The 19,925-nt window shown below is 38.8% G+C and overlaps 2 protein-coding genes and 1 pseudogene across 3 annotated transcripts; all 3 read left to right on the top strand.

Annotated features, from left to right (window-relative positions):
• LOC18768979 (7-methylxanthosine synthase 1) lies at positions 279-1,351 on the top strand. The gene is made up of 3 exons (XM_007201182.2): positions 279-439; positions 580-984; positions 1,271-1,351. The coding sequence occupies exons 1-3, from the start codon at positions 365-367 to the stop codon at positions 1,349-1,351; spliced, it is 561 nt and encodes a 186-aa protein (XP_007201244.2). The 5' UTR covers positions 279-364.
• LOC18766717 lies at positions 5,288-9,031 on the top strand (annotated as a pseudogene). The gene is made up of 12 exons (XR_002273078.1): positions 5,288-5,365; positions 5,617-5,787; positions 6,097-6,189; positions 6,329-6,412; positions 6,485-6,544; positions 6,847-7,104; positions 7,324-7,416; positions 7,770-7,841; positions 7,920-8,024; positions 8,127-8,233; positions 8,330-8,390; positions 8,550-9,031. The product of XR_002273078.1 is annotated as a glucose-1-phosphate adenylyltransferase large subunit 1 (transcript).
• LOC18767638 (SNF1-related protein kinase regulatory subunit gamma-1) lies at positions 9,906-14,342 on the top strand. Its single transcript, XM_007201593.2, has 7 exons — positions 9,906-10,110; positions 10,245-10,405; positions 10,524-10,622; positions 11,079-11,237; positions 11,352-11,434; positions 11,581-11,766; positions 12,422-14,342. The coding sequence occupies exons 1-7, from the start codon at positions 9,930-9,932 to the stop codon at positions 12,810-12,812; spliced, it is 1,260 nt and encodes a 419-aa protein (XP_007201655.2). The 5' UTR covers positions 9,906-9,929; the 3' UTR covers positions 12,813-14,342.

The following is a 19,925-nucleotide window of genomic DNA, read 5'->3' as shown; positions in this document are numbered from 1 at the left end:
TGATTAGGTTGTTTGTACATTTGGTCAATTAAATCATATTTCTAGCTTATGCCGTACTTAATCCCACGTAAGCTGTGTTAGATCATGCACCTCAAAACGTTAAAAGTTGTTGGTGCAAGTTAGTAATTAAGAGGTACTAGCTGTGAATTGGAATTTTGATATGATGTTAGATAACCACATACTTTCGAAGTAAAAAAGTAAAAGGTTAGTTGTGTTAGGTAAGCATTTTGCTATAAATGTGAGGGAGTCTTCCAGCAGAATAGATACCGAGAGAGAGAGAGAGAGAGAGAGAGAGAGAGAGAGAGAGAGAGAGAGAGAGAGAGAGAGAGAGAGAGAGAGAGGAGTATTATTTGAGAACATAAAAATGGAGGTAGAGCAAGTTCTACACATGAATGGAGGAGTTGGGAAAACAAGCTATGCAAACAATTCCCTACTTCAAGTTAGTCTCTCTCTCTCTTCCCCTAGTTGCGTTGATTTTATATGAAGCACACTTAAAGAGCATGGCTCGGTCTCAAACTATTTTGCTAACCAAAACTATGCAATATTCATGCTTTCTTAAACTTTTTTTTTAACTTTCAGAGAGCAGTGATTTCAACGGTGAAGCCTATAGTTGATGCAAGCATAGAGGAGCTGTGTTGCACTCTCTTCCCAGAGTGTTTGAAAATAGCGGACTTGGGATGCTCTTCAGGACCCAACACCCTTTTGGTGGTATCAGATATCATAGACAACATCCGCAACACTTTCCAAAAGCTCAACCGCCCACCTCCATCACTCCAAGCCTTCTTGAATGATCTTCCCCGAAACGATTTCAACACGGTGTTCAGGTCATTGCCAGGCTTCTATAAGAAACTTGATGAAGAACCTGAAAAGAAGCTTGGGCCATGTTTCATTGCAGGAATGCCTGGCTCTTTCTATGGCAGGCTCTTCCCCGACAATTCTCTCCACTTTGTTCACTCTTCTTATGCTCTCATGTGGATCTCTGAGGTTTGGATTTTTTTTAATCAATCATTGAGTCGTTATTAGGCATAAACTCTTCATACACCCAGTTATATATAACTCATTAGTTACACCACACGGCAGGATGCTGCATTCGAACATAAAAATATCTCCATGAGAAGACTTTCTCAATCAACTAGGGATTTAAAAATATATATATCTTGCAAGTTTGTCTAATTTTTTAGCTTTATTCAATTGGTAAAATAATAATAATTCTAAAATCGTGTCTGATAATTTAATCTGACAAGTGATGAGCATAAACGTGTGTACGTAGGTTCCAAAAGGCTTGGTGACGAAAGAAGGAGAGGCACTTAACAAGGGGAACATATATATAAATAGGATGAGAAATTATTGAGACTTCAGGCATGTTTAGTAGGCTGGACTGCCCTGGACAGTATTAAATAGCACTTTGAGGCATGTTTGGTACCCATCACTATATTGAATTAGGTTAAATAGCACTTGAAAACCCATGTTTGGTAAGAGGAGGACTAACGTAAATGAGATTAAATAGTCTAACAGTAACAAATTTGCCTCGCCCATTCGTTCAATATAACGAGCTTGAAACATGGCTCGCAAAATAGCGAGCTTGCTAAACAGAGCAAGCGAGTCCGACAATAACCAACTTCTTCTTCTTCTTCTTCACCTAGAATTGTCACCACCATATCCCTAGCTGAACCACCAAAATCACCACAGACAGTCGTCAAACCCAGTCACTCAAACCATCTATCACTAATTCAAGCCCAGCCACTTGAATCAACCACCACCAATTCAAAACCACCCACTCAAATCAACCACTACCAATTCAAATCCAGTGGAACCAAAACCAAATTCAACCCAAATTCAACCACCACTGTCAAACCCAATTGAACCCTATGAAAAATCATCAACCATCGACCATGGCTCAATGAAATCAGATGGAGATTTGTGACTTTAAAGGAGATGAAAATCGGTGACTTCAAAGGGGAATAAGAGAGAGAAAATGATGAGGATGCAGAGAAAGGTTGGGATAGGGAGATAGAAAAGGAGAGAGAAGGAGGAGGATATCATTGTATCAATATTGGAGAAAAAAAGAGAGAACCAGAGAGTGAGATCGGGAGGAAGAGAGAAAAAAGAAATAAGAAGTGGGCCTGGGAAGGAAAAAGAAAAAGAAAAAGGGGGAAAAAGGAAGAAAAAAGAAGAAAGACATGAGATAAAGATAGTTTTAGCTTTTAAAAATATTATAATTTTTTTATTTAATAAATTATACATTTTTCGTTGGTTTCTTTGTAGCATTTACTTAGTTTTAGGTCAAAATCCCAAATGAATTTTAAATATTTAAATAATTATTTTAATCCGATACAGCACCAAACATAGGTCTTCACTATTTTTACAATCCAGCTTCTTAGTCCGACACAGCACCAAAGGTAGGTCAATACTTAAACCAGCTTAAGCTAATCCGAGCTAATCCAAGACAGTCCTATGATTTAGTCCAATCCATAATAATCCGGTGTACCAAACGGCCCCTGAAAATCATGTTTGGTAGGAGGGGGACTAAATTAAATGGGATTGTATAGTACAACAGTAAACAAAAAGCCTCACTCGCTCTTCCAATTTAGTGAGCCTCAAACATGGTTCGCAAAATAGCGATTTCGCTAAACAGAGAACGCGAGTCTGACAATAACCAGCTTCTTCTTTTTCACCTAGAACTATAACCACCATAGACCCAGCCAAACCACCAGAATCACCACAGACCATCGTCAAACCCAGTCACTGAACCAACTACCAAAAATTCAAACCCAGTCACTCGAATCAACCACCACCAATTCAAACCCAATGGAACCACAACCCAATTGAACCTAAATTCAACAACCACTTTCAAACCCGATTGATCCAAGAAATCATCCACCATGATCAGGACAACTGCAAAAGGAGACACCATTAACTGAGATGTGGGCTTTCTTGTATGAGACTGAGAGAAGGAAGTCATGAATTCATAGTCTTGAAGTGGTTTGAAAAAAATTCTAAAAACTAATTGGTACCCATTAAAGGATTCTTCCGGGAAATGACATAGAAGACATCAAGTTGAACTTATGGAATAAATAGTTGGTATTGAATTTTCAGCCTCTGTCTCTGTCTCGCTGTCCCTTTCTCTCTGTCTCTCTCTGTCTCTGCGCTTTTTCTCACCTAAAACCCTTGACCACTCTCTCTTTCAGTAAAGGTTACAGTTTTCAATCTAGACAGTTGATTAAGAAGGAAGGAAGAAGAAGAGAGGAAGAAAGGTAAAAATAAAAATAAAAAACAGGGATGGCCTAGGAACTTGGGAAGGAAGAAGAAAATAGGAAGAAATAAAAGAAAAAGAAAAGGAACAGAAGAGATAAGATAGTTTTAGTAATCTTTAATTAAAACTAAATATTATAATTTTATTTATTTATAATTAAAATTAATTATTAAAATAATTATATGTTGTTGGGGTAGGGGTAGGATGCTGAGGTGGGGCTGAAGCGGGTGCTAAAGCAGGTGGAGGATCAGCGAAAGCGTTGCGCATCAGGTTGGCTGGGCCACGCTTGGAATTGAAGTATTCAGCCTTAGCATGGATCGCTGCCTGTTTCATTAGCTCTGTATATGTGTTCCAACTGTTGCTATGAACCAGGTAGTGGAAGTTGGACTCGCGGAGGCCGCTCTTAAAAGCGCCGAAGGTAGCGCGGTCGTCAGTGTCCGGGCAGCGGGAGTATTCGTGACTAAACCGAGCTGCATATTCCCGAAGGGGTTCATCCTCAGCCTGCCGAAGCATATATAAGTCGTCGGCAGAGTATAGGTGATCAGTTTGGATCATAAAATGATCCAGGAACGTCTGCTTGAGACTATCAAATGAGTTGATGGTGCGGGGGTGGAGTCTGTAGAACCAGTTTAGGGCCGCGCCGCTGAGGGTGGAAGGGAAAAGGAGGCACATGCCTTCATCAGTGAGGCCTTTGCACCCAAGGGCAGACTGGAAGGAGTGGATGTGGGTGAGAGGGTCCTCCGTGCCAGTGTAGAAAGCGATGCGGAGGGGCTGGATATCTTTCTCCTGGTGGTAGTGGAGGATATGTTCAGTAAAGGGCCCCGGTCGTGGTTTTGCCCAGAGGGGTTGATGGCTGCGATGCTGTTCGCTCTCCAGACGCCGAACCTTTTCAAAGAGAAGCCTCATGGCCGGGTCGGCATGAGGAAGAGTTTCAGGTGCTAAAGGCCTGGGGGCGGGGCAGACAGGGACTGGGGATTGTTCCCAATTTTCCAGCGCCTCGGTGTGGTAATTTGGCCAGGTCTCTGAATTATAGAATTCCCAACTATCCGAGTCCCCGACACGTTCCTCGTCTGGTATGCGGACGGGCCCTGGCGAAGGGCCCAGGTGTGTCGCCCGTGGGTCTTCGAGGTTGACAGGGACAGGGACCGGTCCTGGTTGTCGGTCCGAGATGCGATCCCTGCAATCTTGGTAGATCCTGACTGGTTCATGGGGCCGGTCCTTCGGTGGGGGAACGCAAAGGAGTCGCGACTGGGTTAGCTCTGGATGAAGGTGGTCTTTACCCTTGCGAAGCCTAGTTTGGGCCGGGGCACTGTGGCTGGAATGTACTGGCTGGTTCGGCTGAGTATGCCCAACGTTCTGGGTGAGGTCTTGCTAGGCATCCTGGGTGTGAGTCCTTTCCCAGTTCCACTTTAAAGCACGATAGTCATGTTCTAGCTCAACATTCCTGCAATGAAGGTGCTCGTATTTTTCCGACATTTTAGTGACACTGTGGCGGAGGCGCTCCACTTCTGCCTGGAGAGTGGCATCTTCCGAAGATTTCCTTCTAGAAGTACCATCGCGGGGGGTATGATGCTGGGTATCGCGGCTATACTCGGTCGGCATAGCAGAGTGTGGGGTGAAGAAGAGGCGACGGGGCCTGATGGGTGAAGGAGCCAGCTGGGCTGATAGAGAAAGAGGGGATTCAAGTGTCGACTTCCCACAGACGGCGCCAAACTGTTGATGCTCAAAATGGCCCGGCCAATAGTGAGTCCAACTTAGTGATTAGGTATGCGGGGTCTTCAGCAGGGAAGAGAGCCGAGGCCCTTGGTGAAATATAGGTTGATGGGAGACCTGCAGAAGACAAAGTGGGAGAAGCAATCGTTAAGCTTCGGACACCGGTGTGGTGTCGGCCGAAGGCTCTCCGATGCCTAAGTCAGTTACAAGTAGTAATTCTGGCAGAGTAACAGTAAAAGTGGGAGAATAGTTACCCTTTTTACTTGGGTACTGTTCCCTATTTATAGGGAGGTGCGAGTAGGAGGTTTGCACAAAGTTCCAATGTGGGACTTTGTGCAAGTCGTCGTGGTGGCGATACGTGTCCTGGAGATTAGATTTGGCAGTTGGGAGCTTCGGCAGGTGTCTGGCACCTCAGAAGTGTGTCTTCCTTCGGCAGGGGAGAAGGCGTGGCTGCCTTGGTGCTAGTCGCTTTGATGCTGGGTCTGCTCGGTTCACTATGGTGTAAACATATTGGATTTTGCTGATTTGTTTTAGAAAAATTTGGTTGTATGATCCTCCATTAATAACCATAAGCGCACATGATTCATCAAAGCTTGTGATTCAATATCGCAATTGAAGTTGTATTATGTATTGATTTGGTATGATTGCAGGTCCCAGTTGGAGGATGCTACCGTCTTATAGACATTCCAATGAGCAATTGCATCAACAGCAATATAAACAAGATTTTTGTACTGACGCAGTTTAATTCTGCTTCTCTCAATCGTCACATTGCTCGCACCTATTTTGGAAATGGTATCAACTTTGGGGAAGGATTTGTAGAGGTAAATGAATCCTTTAATGCAGATTAATACCTGTATCATTTTGTGATTGGTCTGTTATTAAATTAGTTGTAGGCTGATAATTATGTAAAGATGCTGCAAAAATCAGTTTTCAAACTGAAAGTTAGTCTGATAGGGAACCTTTAGTTGTAATTAATGTTAAATGAAGTAGTTCTCGCTATATAAGAAAGAAGAAGAGGTATTATATTTAAAAGGATTTAATCATTAAAAAAAAATACATCTGGTCCAATGTGTTATTTCTTTTTCAAGTTCCTTGATTATTTTGTGACTCAAAGCACACTTCAAGTGCAGGTTCTGGCAGCCACTCAAACGCCTGGGGAAGCAGGAATGAATTGGTTCCAAGGAACAGCAGATGCTGTGAGGCAATTTATATGGGTATTTGAGGTGGGTAAAGAAGTTTGCAACAATGGTATTGTTTTAAAATTAAAGAAGGGGGGAACTGATAGTAATAATGGGTCTGTATGTTGTTCTTTGGTTTGCATAACTTGATTTCGGGTACAATGTACTGCATTATTTCTTGCAGGATGCCAAAAACAGGGATGTTGAGAATGTACTGATTTTGTGTGGCGATCATCTTTACCGAATGGATTATACGGACTTTGTGCAGGTATAATAATTTCCCTTCATATAGGACTTGTTTGTTGTTAAATTTTTCTTACACATTTTCTATGATATGCAGAGTCACGTTGATAGAAATGCTGATATTACAATTTCATGTGCCGCAGTGGGTGACAGGTCTGTTTTTTTTTTCTCCTTTTGGCTTTACAAGACTTTGAATGTAACTATTGTTTTGTTTTTTTTTTTGTTTTTGTTTTTTCTCTTTCATTGGCTGTCGATAAAATTTGTTGGTTTACCATAATTCGCAAAATCTTAAGCGATTAGGATGTGAGTCAACCATTGTTTTATATTCTAACACCTCTCCCACGCATTGAGTTTTCTCCACGACTAGAGACTGATGCTTTTCTCCATTACTCTTTTACACTATTTTCCAAGTTCATCTTATTTAAATTCCGTGTGTCTTAACATTACCCATGTATTTAGACTTACATGACTGCATTAATGAATAATATATCTCAGACATAAGTTTTACCCTTCTTGGTTGACATTCTGCAGCAAACAGATACCACGCTTCTGGGATTGTCCCCACAAGATGCCATGAAATCCCCATATGTTGCATCAATGGGTGTTTATGTATTTAAGACAGAAATTTTGCTAAATCTTCTGAGGTGGCGATATCCAACATCAAACGACTTCGGGTCTGAAATCATTCCTGCAGCAGTGAGAGAGCACAAAGTTCAAGTAAGATAACCATTACAGTTGAAGTGTCTTCATCCATGAATTTTTCCCTATCCATAAAGGTTTGAAGGAAACAGAAGAGTGAAGCCTCAACTGAAAGACCATAAAATTTGAGCCATTTGCATGAACAATTCATGATTCTTCATATTTTCTTCTTACCGATTATCTGTTTATACTCAAATATTGAAGAAAATGTCTTATAATTTGCCTTTGCTTTTACAGGCATATATGTTCAGAGAATACTGGGAGGACATTGGAACTATAAAGTCTTTCTATGATGCTAACTTGGCCCTCACTGAAGAGGTAGATTTCATTGTTTTTATAGAGGCAACATTTCATAATTCCATCCCTTCAGTTCATTTCCTTGAGGACGTCAAACATTTAGACATGTCATACACAAAAGGTTCACGTCACCCTCCAAAAAAACAAAAACAAAAACAAAAAGGAAAATGAAAAAAGAACAAACGTGCCTTTCCATACAATTTTCTGGGGCACCCTGTTATTCTAGACTATAACATGCAAACACGGAGAACATATGATGAATCCCTATAATTGTGTAGAGTTCTTAAATAATGTCTTAATATCAATTCTGTGAAACAAAGAGCAACATCATTTTCTTTCCCCGATGTGTGATTAATGTCCGGGCAAATTACCTTCTCTTTTTGCAGTTCTATGACCCAAAGACACCTATCTTCACCTCTCCTCGATTCTTACCACCAACCAAGATTGACAAGTGCCGGGTATGCTAATGTACTTAGGCTCATATTGGAAACTTCATTGAGGCGATCTGCTTCTCATGCATTATTTTTGTATTGCAGATTGTGGATGCAATAATATCACATGGATGTTTCTTGCGAGAATGTAGTGTCCAGCATTCAATTGTAGGTGAACGTTCACGATTGGATTATGGGGTTGAGCTGAAGGTGAATTTTCATGGTTTTCAAAGACGGAAGTTGAAAACTGGACCGGTTTGTTTACTTTCACTCTTATGAATATGTTTATTAAGTTGCTACCTCTTGCTACAGGATGCTATAATGATGGGTGCAGACTATTACCAAACTGAAACTGAAATTGCATCTCTGCTTGCGGAGGGGAAGGTCCCAGTTGGTATTGGAAGGAATACAAAGATTAGGTAATTAGACTCACAAATTGAGAAACATTTCTTAGCTTTACATGGAATGTAGAACGCCGAGGTTTCTAATTATGTCTTTATGATTCTTCCTTGAAGGAATTGTATAATTGATAAGAATGCAAAGATAGGGAAGGACGCAGTGATCGTGAACAAAGATGTAAGCATGGCTTCCCATGGTCTAGTCTCATTTTTTTTAGGATACATTGATATTTTCGTTTTACCTTTTAACCGAACTTGACTGGGCCAACTTTTTATTGAGTGAAATATATACCATCATATTCAATCTTATGGTCGTCTATATTCTCTGGTTCTGTAGGGGGTTCGAGAAGCAGATAGGCCAGAAGAGGGATTTTACATTCGTGAGGGAATCACAATTATTCTGGAGAAGGCAACAATACAAGATGGCATGGTTATATGATGGATCTCAACATCTCAAGTACTTTTCAAGCACAGTTGAAAAATGGTGGTGGGAAAGAGACTTGCAAACGTTTGGATCTTAACATCTCAAGTGCATTTGGCAGCTGAGGAGTATAGCTTCTGCAGCATTTTGCCTTTTAAACTAGAAAAATCCTTCAGTACTTGTAAAAATGGAGTTTATAAGCTTATAAGAGTTCTAGAGTCACGAGATGTACAAAAATAAGCTACAGCAGCTGACCCGCCGCCGGCTGCTTTCATCCTTCGTGGAGGTGATATATCCATAAGAACCTATGAACTTTCTGTATCAATATTGATTATGAATAATGTTTGAAACATAGTTGTATCTCAGAAAAAGAAAAAGCATTTTATTTAACTTGTGGACGTGTTCGTCTCTGATAATGTTGGTTCAAAGAGAAGCCACCAGCAGCCTATAGCAATGGAGAAGAACAGAGAACAGGAATCAGAGAATTCCAAATTCTAGCAGTGTTTTTTCATATTATATAGTTATCAGTAGGCTATGCCTTTTGTAGTAATAATTCCAAGTTCCAAAGGTACAGTTGAAACCCTTTTCTATTATAAAGCTGTCATCCTTTTAATATCCCATCCCTCATTTTCATATTGCAATATGATAATTCAAGTTTTAACACTCCTTTTATTCATGTATTGTTAGGAAAATTTTTTGAAATTTTGGTTGCCAAATGATCTGGCAGGCCACATTACACTACCTTGGTAGTGTGGAAATGAATTCTATCATATTAATTGGACACAAATCTTGGAGTTTCTTTTAGCATATGTAGCATTACTCTTAAATAAATCTCCCAATCTATAATTTATTGGCTTATTTCGGATCAGGAAAGAAAAGACCCTTCTGTTTAACAATGTGTACAGGTATATATGAAAAAAGGAAGTTACCAGCCACACAACAGAAAAAAAAAAAAAAAAAAAAACAAGGGTTTGTAGCTCAAGTGGTTAAGAGCATTTATCCCTGCGTCCGAGGTTTTAGGTTCGATTCCCGCTCCCTAAATATCGCTTGTATAAAAAAAGAGAAAAATAAATAGAAAATATGAAAATTGAAGGGAGAAAATCGTACCACAAAACTGAGTCTTTAGAACGCCACATGGCAATACAAACTAACATTTGGAAGGTTTGCATTCTTGACATCTGTCTTTGGGGCAGGGGGAACTCAAAAACAGATCACGCAAATACAAGGAAGACAGAAAGACCTCAAAAACAGTTTAACATCCAATCATTAACTTCTAACTCGGACAAAAGAAAGAAGATGCAGCAAATAAAGGATGTAATGAAAAACTCAGAAGGTGGAGTGGCACAGAAGAAAGAGAGCCTTGTTTCCAACCTTAAAACTCAAGAAAACAACCAAGAAATTGATTCAGGCTCTGCCCTCCAACTCTTTCTTGATAACATCCTCATCAGTTCTATCCCTGGCATAAAAAACTCACCCGGTAAGCATCATATAATTTCCAATGTTCCATTATCTTTGTTTTTGGTTTGTTTTTTGAATTTGGTTACCTTAAAATCCCATTATGAAAATAATGTTTTTTAATTTTTTCTGTCATAAAATGGATGCAATGGAAAGTTTTGGAATTGAAAACTGGGGATAGTGTAAGAGATGCCATTCATTTGATGCACGAGAAGAATGTGTGTGGTGCACCAATTACTGACAATACCAAAGGAAGCTTTTCGGATCCTTATATCGGTTTCATTGATTTTGCAAGTATTGTTCTTTGGTTTTTTGAGGTAAGGATGTTCATTTTTGTAGATTTTAACGTTTTAAAAGCTACCCCAGATGAACATTTGTGTAGTGTTATTTACACAATTACATATATAACAAATGCTTCTCATGAAAATTTTCGAGGAATGTGGGAATCGCAGAAGAAAAACTAGAGCTGAAGAAATTGGCAACTATGGTGTTTTTGACATGCTTGAACAGCATCCTCACATTGGCCAAACCAAGGTTTTTATTTTATATTTTTTGCCCTTTTAGTTATTTTTTATTTTATTTAATATGGTAAGTAGACATAGAAGATAGAACAATTCAATGTATGCCAAAAAGTCCATTTAGAGAAATACAAGTCCATAACACTTAACATCTTCACTTCATTATATTAGCCTTTTTTTTTCTTCTTTCAACTGAAAAGTTTTATGTTTAGCAATGTTGATGCCATGGTTTTCGAATCTCTAAAGTATAACCTGCCAAGCATTTTGACACACATGCAGAGATATTTGTTGATGACATGCAGAGATATTTGTGTTGCAATTTCCTTGGCTATGTTATTAAAATGCCAACCATGTTATAAGTTCCAACTTATAATTCAATCCCCTTGTTGTATTTTAGAAGCTTGAAGTATTACTTTAATGCAGATTGTTAAATTTTTATTTCGTTATGAGCACTTCTGTTTAATTCTGATAGATTGGCGAGCTGGCTAAGTCGTTTCTATGGAATTCATATTTCCCTGTACACTTGGATGAGACACTCTTCCATGTTCTGCTGCTACTTTCAAAGCATCGGCTGCAAGTTGTGCCTGTCATAGAGAGAACCAGTTCTAAGCTCATTGGTTTTATTTCACAGGTATATTTATCTCTAAATTCTACTTCATAAATGGTACTTTTGAGAAGCAAATATGGCCATTAGCAAAAGGCCACACTAAGCTTAAGTTCTTGATTATCTATTATGCGTTGATAGCATGGAGTACTTCTTCTGCTGCTTCAATCAAGTGGCTTAGACTGGTTTGATAGCATTGCTGACAAGCCTTTATCAGAGTTCCGGTATGTCAACCCATAAACTGTTCTTCTTTTCTTTTCTTCATCTTTTTTTTTTTGGGGGGATAAATCAAGCTATAAGAATAGTTTACAATTGGATGGTAAGTTCTCATTTAGTTTGGAATTGCATCTCTACGGATGTTTCAATGCAGGTTTGGTAATGAAGAGCATGTTTTACATGTATATGGAGACCAAAGCATGACAGAAGCTCTTCATGTTCTATGGAAAAGCCAAAATGGTGCAGTTGCTGTCACAGATAGGAAAAGTAAGAGGGTCATTGGTAGCATAAGGAAATGCGATATCTACCTCCTTCTAGAGAATCTACCTCGCAATATAAAGTAAGTTACATCCATTTTTTCATTCTCCCTTCTATGTTTTGTTTTGTAATATATATTTTTCGTTTTATTTTTCGCTATTGTTTTTTAAATAAAAGAGAGACAAGGAGGAGAGAGGAGGTCCCCAACTCCCCAAATTCAAACTGATTGCCGACTCTCTCTCCAGCTTAACCGTGTTGTGGAGTTCAGATATTGAATTTTATCTCAAAAGTTTTATATGCAATGAGATATGCTACTTAAAATATCCAATGTCAAGAGCCGTTTATCCAATATGCTACTAATTAATGAACAATTCCTAACTTCGCCGTTCTCTTCTCCCCTCTTCTTCTAGTTGACAAAGAAAAACAGAAAACAGAACAGAGATATGCTTCTAAAACGAAAAGAGATATGCATCTAAAGGAGTTGTTAGTTTCTCATGTCCACTTCAGTGTAGCATTTGATCTGCAAATTATATATATATAGGCACACATAAATGTCCAGACCCTTGCCAGTTATATCTTAATAACAGCGTGAACATGACAAGATCATGGGCTTGTTTGGTGCCTTGGGTTGGATAACTCATTGGAGCTAAGGCGTGTTAAAGGAAGAAAAGAATAAATTTTAACTTAAGATATGTAATATTACATGTTTAATTTGATATTTAATCATATAACTGCAGAAGTCTAACTGTGGAGGAGTTCATTCACATGGAGAATGATCATAAAACAGGTTCTGATCCAACAACTGAAAGAGACATTGGGGCTCTTCTCTCAGCTGGCTTTCTGCGCCTCAAAAACAACTTTGCGCCAAGAATGGACTCACCGGTCACCAACAAGAAAACTGAAACACTGAAGCAAGCCATGAGAAACATGGCAGACACAAAAAGCAGTTTCAGCTTCTTGGTTGATGAATCAAATCAGGCCACAGGGATGCTCACATTGAGAGATATGATCATCCACTTTGCTCCACCATGTATAGATTCAAGCATCCATGGTTGTGGGTTCTTTGAATCTGCTCTGGAGCAGACTGGTTGCCATGTCAAAAATGGAACCATAATCTCTGATAATTGATTGATTTGACAGTGTTTCTAATGTTAATCTAAACCCAACGTTTGCCAAAAAAATTTAAAAAAACCCAATATGCTAACTTAGGCTCTGCATTATTTCTTAGCTTTTGGAACATTGTGACAGCCTATCAGTGTATTTCAGACTCTACACTGCAACCATGGGTGCAGGAACACGTGATATGCTTGACATCTAGGACCAGTATCACATCTCTGAATGACATTATCTGGTTCCTCTGCTTCTACTTTTTCTTTTCATTGCTTTGGAATTTAGAGCTTTATCTGTTGTCAAATTTCCAGCTGAATATACGGTGTAGTTCGTAGATCATTACATGTATGTATCCCATATGTTTTCTGTACTGATATTTTTTTTGGTGTCTAAAGCTACGTAGTTTGAGATTTTAAGTTAAGCGGGGATGTAGATCCTCCACTTAGGATTTTCTTTGTTAAGATCTGCTCAACTCTTATAATGTTACCAAATTGACACATTACATATACTAGTAAAATAAAAAATAAGAAGAAAATCACTTTCACACAACTACTTTTTTTTTCTTCTTTTGTGGTCCTCTGTTTGGTCGAAGAACAAACTTTTAGCACTAGAGGTGACAGTGCGATGGGTCACTAATAATGGTGTGGCAATCTTCTATTGGAAGTCAAGTACATTTTGGATAAGTCTGATAAACGTCCACCAACACAGAGAAATATATTCCACCTTTCCAATACCACAAACATTTTTAACCTCAATTTCAAACATCAATTTCTCATTATGAACCCACAACAGCATTTCAATCTCAATTGTGTCCACCAATTTCAATGTTTGAATTGGCACATCTGCCGACCTTTCTGTTGTGTGGAGCTATCAAATGGCCCGTGAGGGTCGTGAAACACGACTGTCTATTGTACTTCCAGATGGATTGATGAAGAATATTAAATGGAAGGATCTCTAACATGAGCTTATCTTATGGGCATTTCGTAGTAATCGACGTGAATCCTGATTTGATTCTGATATGATTTACTTGCTCAACTATAGAATTCGTGTATTTACTTGCATTTCACTTAATCTAAGCTATTGTAATAATATAACAGCTTAAAACATTACATGTCAACGGGTAAAGATTAGTTTAAAAAAAAAAAAGGGTATTGACGATTACTAACTGCCGTTATCTCCCTGCCTCTCTCCCACAGTGATCAGACCCTCCATCTCCTCCCTCTCTGTTTCTCCTTCTCTTCATCCATAATAATTCTTGCTTATCAACTAAGGTAATTAGATTTGTTCTAAACTTCTAAAGATGAATGTCTTATGTATGACTGCGGGAAACATATGCCTTTGGATGAGAGCTGATTTCGTTGATACTATTCCAGAGTCCTACATGGCTTGAACTACTCCTGAAGCTGCTCTTACGACTTCATGATGGGAGGGACAGACAGAGATAACGGCAGCTAAGCCAATGTTGAAAGCAATAAAATATTTAGAGAAAAAAAAAATAAAAATTCAACTCTACCATTTGACATGTCATATTTTAAGCCATTATATTATTACAATTGTTTAAATTAAGTGAAATATGGATAAATGTACGAAAACTCTATATGTAGAAGCTCGAGGTCTTCTATTTTGGTATAATTGACTAATCAAGCCATAATTTCGAGACTTATAATTGCTAGAAGCTTCGAACTTAGGTATAAAGGGTGGCCCAATATCTTGCGCAATTGACCTAACCTAACCTGCACTTCCATCAATTTTTTTAATTCAAGAGAATTCATAGTTAAACAAGTAATCTTATTTTATGCCATCTACTTAATCAGTGCACATTGTTTTTTTTTTTTTTTGTCCTTTTTGTCAAATGATGCCAAATATGTGTTAGTTCCGTAGGAATCTTAGTTTGTGATGTATGGAGCCTTACGTATTAAGCTGCACTATTTGACTAACCAAGGACACCTCTCAAATCTTAATTAGGTTGTTTTAAATTTGTGCACTGTCTGAGATCATAAACCTGCAAACGTTTCAAGAAGTTGATATCGTGTTAGATAACTACCGAACTTATTAAATTTTCGGCGTATAAAGGTAAACTAAGTAAGCATTTTGCTACAAATATGCGGGAGTCTTCTAGAAGAATTGGTACCAAGAGGGAGAGAAGTATTATTTGAGAACACAAAAAAGGGAGGTAGAGCAAGTCCTACACATGAAAGGAGGAGTTGGGAAAACAATAGCTATGCAAACAATTCCCAACTTCAAGTTAGCACTAGACAAAATTGAGCAAAAATCACGAACATGTATGGTGCCCTAATCTTTAAAATTGAGCACAAATAAATTTTATTCGTCGTCTTCTCGCATAAAACACAAATAATTATGTCAAATTAATTTACATAAAGCACAAATTTATATTGGACACAAAAAATTGTGTCAAATGTCAATTAAATGTAAATAATAAGTATCATTTGACAAGTTGTTCAGAAAAAGTAAAATTATTTATTTGTGTAGACACAAATAATTGTGTCTTTATCTGACAAATGTGACACCCGTATAACACAAAACTACATTTGTGCCCACTTATTTTTAGGAAAATAGCCCTAAATGCCACCATTTTTATAATTGTAACTGAAAATACCACCCTTTTTTAAAAAATTTGGAACTATAACCTATAAATATATATTTATTGTCCCCTTATTGCACACATATCACTTTTGCTGAAATTTTATTCTCTCTGTTTTGCTGAAGTTCTCTCTCGGCTCTCTCTCTTGGCTCCGCTCTGTTTCTCTTCACTGTCCCGTGGCTTTGCTCTGACTCTCTCATCTCTGGTCGCTCAGCTCTGAATCTCTGGTCGCTCAGCTCTGAATCTCTGGTTGCTCAGCTCTGAATCTCTCGTCGCTCAGCTCCGACTCTCTCTTCTCTCTTCCTCTCCCAGCGACAGGTACTGTTCATCGACATTTTCTTACAGTTTAAGGGTTTCTCTGAAGTTGGTTTAGGGTTTATGCATTTCTCTGAAATTGGTTGAGGGGTTTGTTCGAAATTGGTTGAAGGTTTAGGGGTTTCTCTGAAATTAGTTTAGGGGTTTGTTCGAAATTGGTTGAAGGTTTAGGGGTTTCTCTGAAATTGGTTTAGGGATTTCATCAAAATTGGTTTTGGGGTTTCTCTGAAATGATCTTAGTATGATGATTCCTTGTTTCAAACAGTGAATGGGTTTGTTCTTTGTGGACTGATGCTTGCACTACTGTTGTGTTGCTGTTGCTATTGCTGTCGTATTGTGTTTTTTTGCTAGTGTATTGCTAATGTAGTGATGTTGTGTTGGCATTTTAGTGCTGTTGTATTTTTAGTTTTATTATGGTTTTTGTAGCAGTTATTGATTAGTATTTGGTGGCTTAGTATGAGTCTTTATGACCATTGCATTTAACCTTCTTACAAGTCTAATTGGTATCTATTTTGTTTGTTGAAGATGATATCTAAAGTGTAAGACAATTAACCTGTGTATATCATTCTGAACTTGTAAACTCCCAACGATATCATACTTTTTGTTTGAGAATAATGCTTGTTAATTCGACATATTTTTTTATAACTCTATTTACTAAGTTTAGGGCTTGCATATTGGATATGGATGAGTTTTCTTTAGAACCATATGTGGTGTAATATGAGTTCTTTAAAAGTTTGCTGTTTTGTGCTTGATCATTGTGTGCTTAAAAGAAAGCGGGAAATGAGTGAAGATGGGAACCTACCACCAGCAGGTGTGGTTTAGAGAAATGGGGACATTGATTTTGCTATAAGCTAACTGTTTAAGCTTTTGCTTTTCTTGTTTGTGTATGGATACTTAGAGAACTCTGTTTCTGAGGAGAACTTATAATTTTGTAATTGTACATGTCTTACAAACATTTTATACAGTTTTGATGGTTTATTTATGAATTTATCTTTGATATTTTGTTAAGAAAAAACTGAAGGGATGGTGCCAATTTCTTTCATTTTCTTACATTTAAAGGAGGGCCATAGTAGAGTCAGTATTGTGGTTGCCACTAATTCATAGGATGTTCCATTACATTATACGTTGAAGTGAATCAATTGTTTCCCGATGTCTTGTTGTTTTTTAAAACTCTTTCTAGTCAGATAGATTTGTATCGTTAGTGTTGAATTGTTCTCAATTAGGCTTGTGCTACCGCACATTCCCATTCTAGCTGAAGCTGTCTCATGATTAGATGGTGTGATTATATGGTGTGTTGAGATGTGTGTTTAGATATTATATTATGCAGGAGTGGTAGAGTACTGGGTGTCTTGAAACTTGGCTTTGAGCCATTAAATTAGGAGGTCAGTTGTAAATAGCTGGGGTTTTGTTTATGATATGTACTTTTTGTTTTTGTTTTTTCACTTCATATCCTATAATAGGCTGTTGATAAGTGGTGATTGTTTATTGCTTGCTATTGTCTAGATTGCAACCGACTGAAAGTTTGTTTATAATATTGGCATGCAGGGAAATATGGTTGGTCAAATGAAGTTGATGATTGCAGAGGAACAAAAGTTCCAAGGGAAAGCATTGTCGCTATCCCATACGAAGACCGCAATCACTACGATAAAGGAGAAATTCACTGAACAGCAGCTGCAAATGTTTGAACAGAGTTGTTTTGGTCATCTCCTACGGATTGAGGACCTCAAGTGGACTTCTCCAATTGTCCACGGCTTGCTGCTCAGGAAAGCTGATCCCAAGACAGTTTCCCCACTGAACGGGATCAAATTCATTGTTGGCAATAAGGTCATCCAATTCACGGCGCAGCAATTTTGCATCGTGACAGGGCTAAGGTTTGGAAACCTTCCCTTTATTCCGATTCCCACTAATGAGAAATGCTCATTGAAACGGAAGTACTTTGCCAATGATAAAACTGTGAACTTGTTGGAATTAGAAAAGGCCTTCCTCAAATGCGATGATGTGGACGATGTATTGAAGCTCGGATTCGTATACTTTGCTGTGTTTGTGCTGTTGGGCAGTGAAAAACATGTCCACATTGACATGCGATATTTGAAGTTGGCGGAAGACCTTGAAGACTTTGGGAAGTATCCATGGGGTGTTGTGTGTTATGCGAAGACAAATGCGTCACTGTTGAGGGCACTTTGTGCAGATTACCGGCGAGTGAAAGTGCCCACAAAAACTGCAAAAAAAAAAATCTGGGAAGAAACCAACAACAACGGCAACTGGTAGACCAAGAGAGTACCACCTCAAAGGTTTTGCCTATGCACTTCAGGTGAGCAAATGTCCATTGATGTTGAAGTTAAATTGCATTTGTTTACAACGACTGACCTTTTATTCCTCAAATCAGATTTGGGAGTATGAGGTATTTCCAGCGTTGGTTGCACTACATTTGGTGGTGCACGAAGATAATGCGTACATCCCTCGTTTACTACATTAGAGGAGCAATAGTTCGCCGCGTTTTTATGAGCTAATGAGCCAAGTATTCGAGAACCGTAAGGTTAGTTCAGTTTTTAATGATAATGTTAGGGATATGAAAATATAATATAATTAGTTTACTAATATGTATATTGTATGTGTAAATTGCAGGTTGATGTGCAGCTTCGCCGGCCATCTGTAATGGACAAGCAGCAGCCGTATTGGACTTGGGGTGACAGTGCTGACGACACTGAAGAACTTGTTGACTTGTTGGGCGATGACGCTGAACAAAAAACCGGCACTTCAGCCTCTGTAGAAGAAAAAGATGAGGACATTGACGAAACTGCTAGCCTTCCGTCGTCTTCTAAGGCAAGCATTAATTTTGTTTCCAAGATATACGTTATAATACAATAGGAAAAAAGCTGCTGTATTGTTGCAATATAATTTGGAAATATTGTAACACTTGCGTTATAATTGAATGCAGGGTACAGTCGCGTCCACTGAGTTACGTACTTTGAAGCGTGACTTTCAAAGGACAAAGGATGAATTGGCCAAAGTTGCCATATCAAATCGATCGCTTCGCAACAGAGTGCATCAGTTGGAAGACATGGTACGGAAGGAGTCATTGAAAGTTGAAAGAGAGTTCGAAAAAAATAAAAAGTGTGTGGAGGATTTCCGCAACACCCTGGCTTCAATGGAGCATTCTTTTAAGGTGGAGATAGAGCAACTGAAAATACGAAATCGTGGGGTGAATGAAGGTGGGGAAGGACATGAGGACCTCGGTAGTCCTCATATGAATGAAGGAGAAGCCGATGACTTCTCGCCTCCACATGAGTATGTTAGTCCGCCTACAGAACCGGCAGTAATGGAAACACAAGTCCCCGCTAATGGAGCCGAACCTTCCGCAGCCATGGTAGTCGAAGAGGCAGCAATGACTGCTTCAGTTGCTGACTTAGAAGTGCATGAAGCAGCTGAGCAGGCACAATCCGAGAAGCTGCCTACCCCGGAAGATGTGGCCGGGTGTGACGAAATCTGCCAAAGAGTGTTGTTTTTGTTGCAAGATTGGAAAAAGACTCAGAGTATGCCATCGGGAGGTCCAATGAATCCTCCAAGTCTACCCACAGTTAGTATGGCTGGTGATGAAGAAGGGAGTTCGAGTGTTGAAAAAAAGGAAGTGGAAGGTAAAGGGTGCAGACAGAAGCGCCCGGCGCAGACATTGTTGAGCCCATTTACTGATCCTTTGAGAAAGAAGAAGACGATGAGTGTGTTGGCCGCGATTGCAACCCCGCCATGTTTTGATCCAACAAAATCCGTGCCCATTGAAGATGTGAAGGCAGTAATAGAGTTTTGCACTGCCTGAAAAAACGATATCAGGTTAGGATTCTTTACCTTTGAAATCCAATCTTCATCCTATTCTAGTATGTAGTCATAGACTAATGACAAAATGTAGAGTTTGCTTTAATATACTTATGTATTTTTGTCGGAATTATGAGATGAGTACAAAAGTAATCGTTGCAAGTTTGCCTTTTGTAGTGCGGAGGTGCAGCTGGAATCATTTTCAGTGGGCGCAGATTTTTTCTACAAACTTATCGATGACACGAAATGGGTTAGCTCAAGGGTAAGAATACACGAAGCTCTACTTTATTACAATAATTCAATTGTTTTCCCACCTTTTTTAATTGTAGAGTTGTATGAAATTGTGCTCATAGTATATATGTCAACTTTCAGCACCTGGACATGGCAACCTTTCTTATCCGGAA

This window comes from Prunus persica, chromosome G8, assembly GCF_000346465.2.
Source record: "Prunus persica cultivar Lovell chromosome G8, Prunus_persica_NCBIv2, whole genome shotgun sequence".
In the NCBI taxonomy this organism is placed as follows: Eukaryota; Viridiplantae; Streptophyta; class Magnoliopsida; order Rosales; family Rosaceae; genus Prunus; species Prunus persica.
The sequence above is the reverse complement of the archived record's forward strand: the minus strand, read 5'-3'. Positions and strand labels throughout refer to the sequence as shown.

What these genes read in the sequence shown, in the direction of transcription:
- LOC18767638 (XM_007201593.2), top strand. Translation starts at nt 9,930, where the DNA reads ATGCAGCAAATAAAGGATGTAATGAAAAACTCAGAAGGTGGAGTGGCA. An exon ending in TGGCATAAAAAACTCACCCG is followed by an intron (nt 10,111 to 10,244) that starts GTAAGCATCATA and finishes TGCAATGGAAAG; the next exon opens with TTTTGGAATTGAAAACTGGG. An exon ending in CTCACATTGGCCAAACCAAG is followed by an intron (nt 10,623 to 11,078) that starts GTTTTTATTTTA and finishes TAATTCTGATAG; the next exon opens with ATTGGCGAGCTGGCTAAGTC.
- LOC18768979 (XM_007201182.2), top strand. Translation starts at nt 365, where the DNA reads ATGGAGGTAGAGCAAGTTCTACACATGAATGGAGGAGTTGGGAAAACA. An exon ending in CAAACAATTCCCTACTTCAA is followed by an intron (nt 440 to 579) that starts GTTAGTCTCTCT and finishes TTTAACTTTCAG; the next exon opens with AGAGCAGTGATTTCAACGGT. An exon ending in CTCTCATGTGGATCTCTGAG is followed by an intron (nt 985 to 1,270) that starts GTTTGGATTTTT and finishes GTGTGTACGTAG; the next exon opens with GTTCCAAAAGGCTTGGTGAC.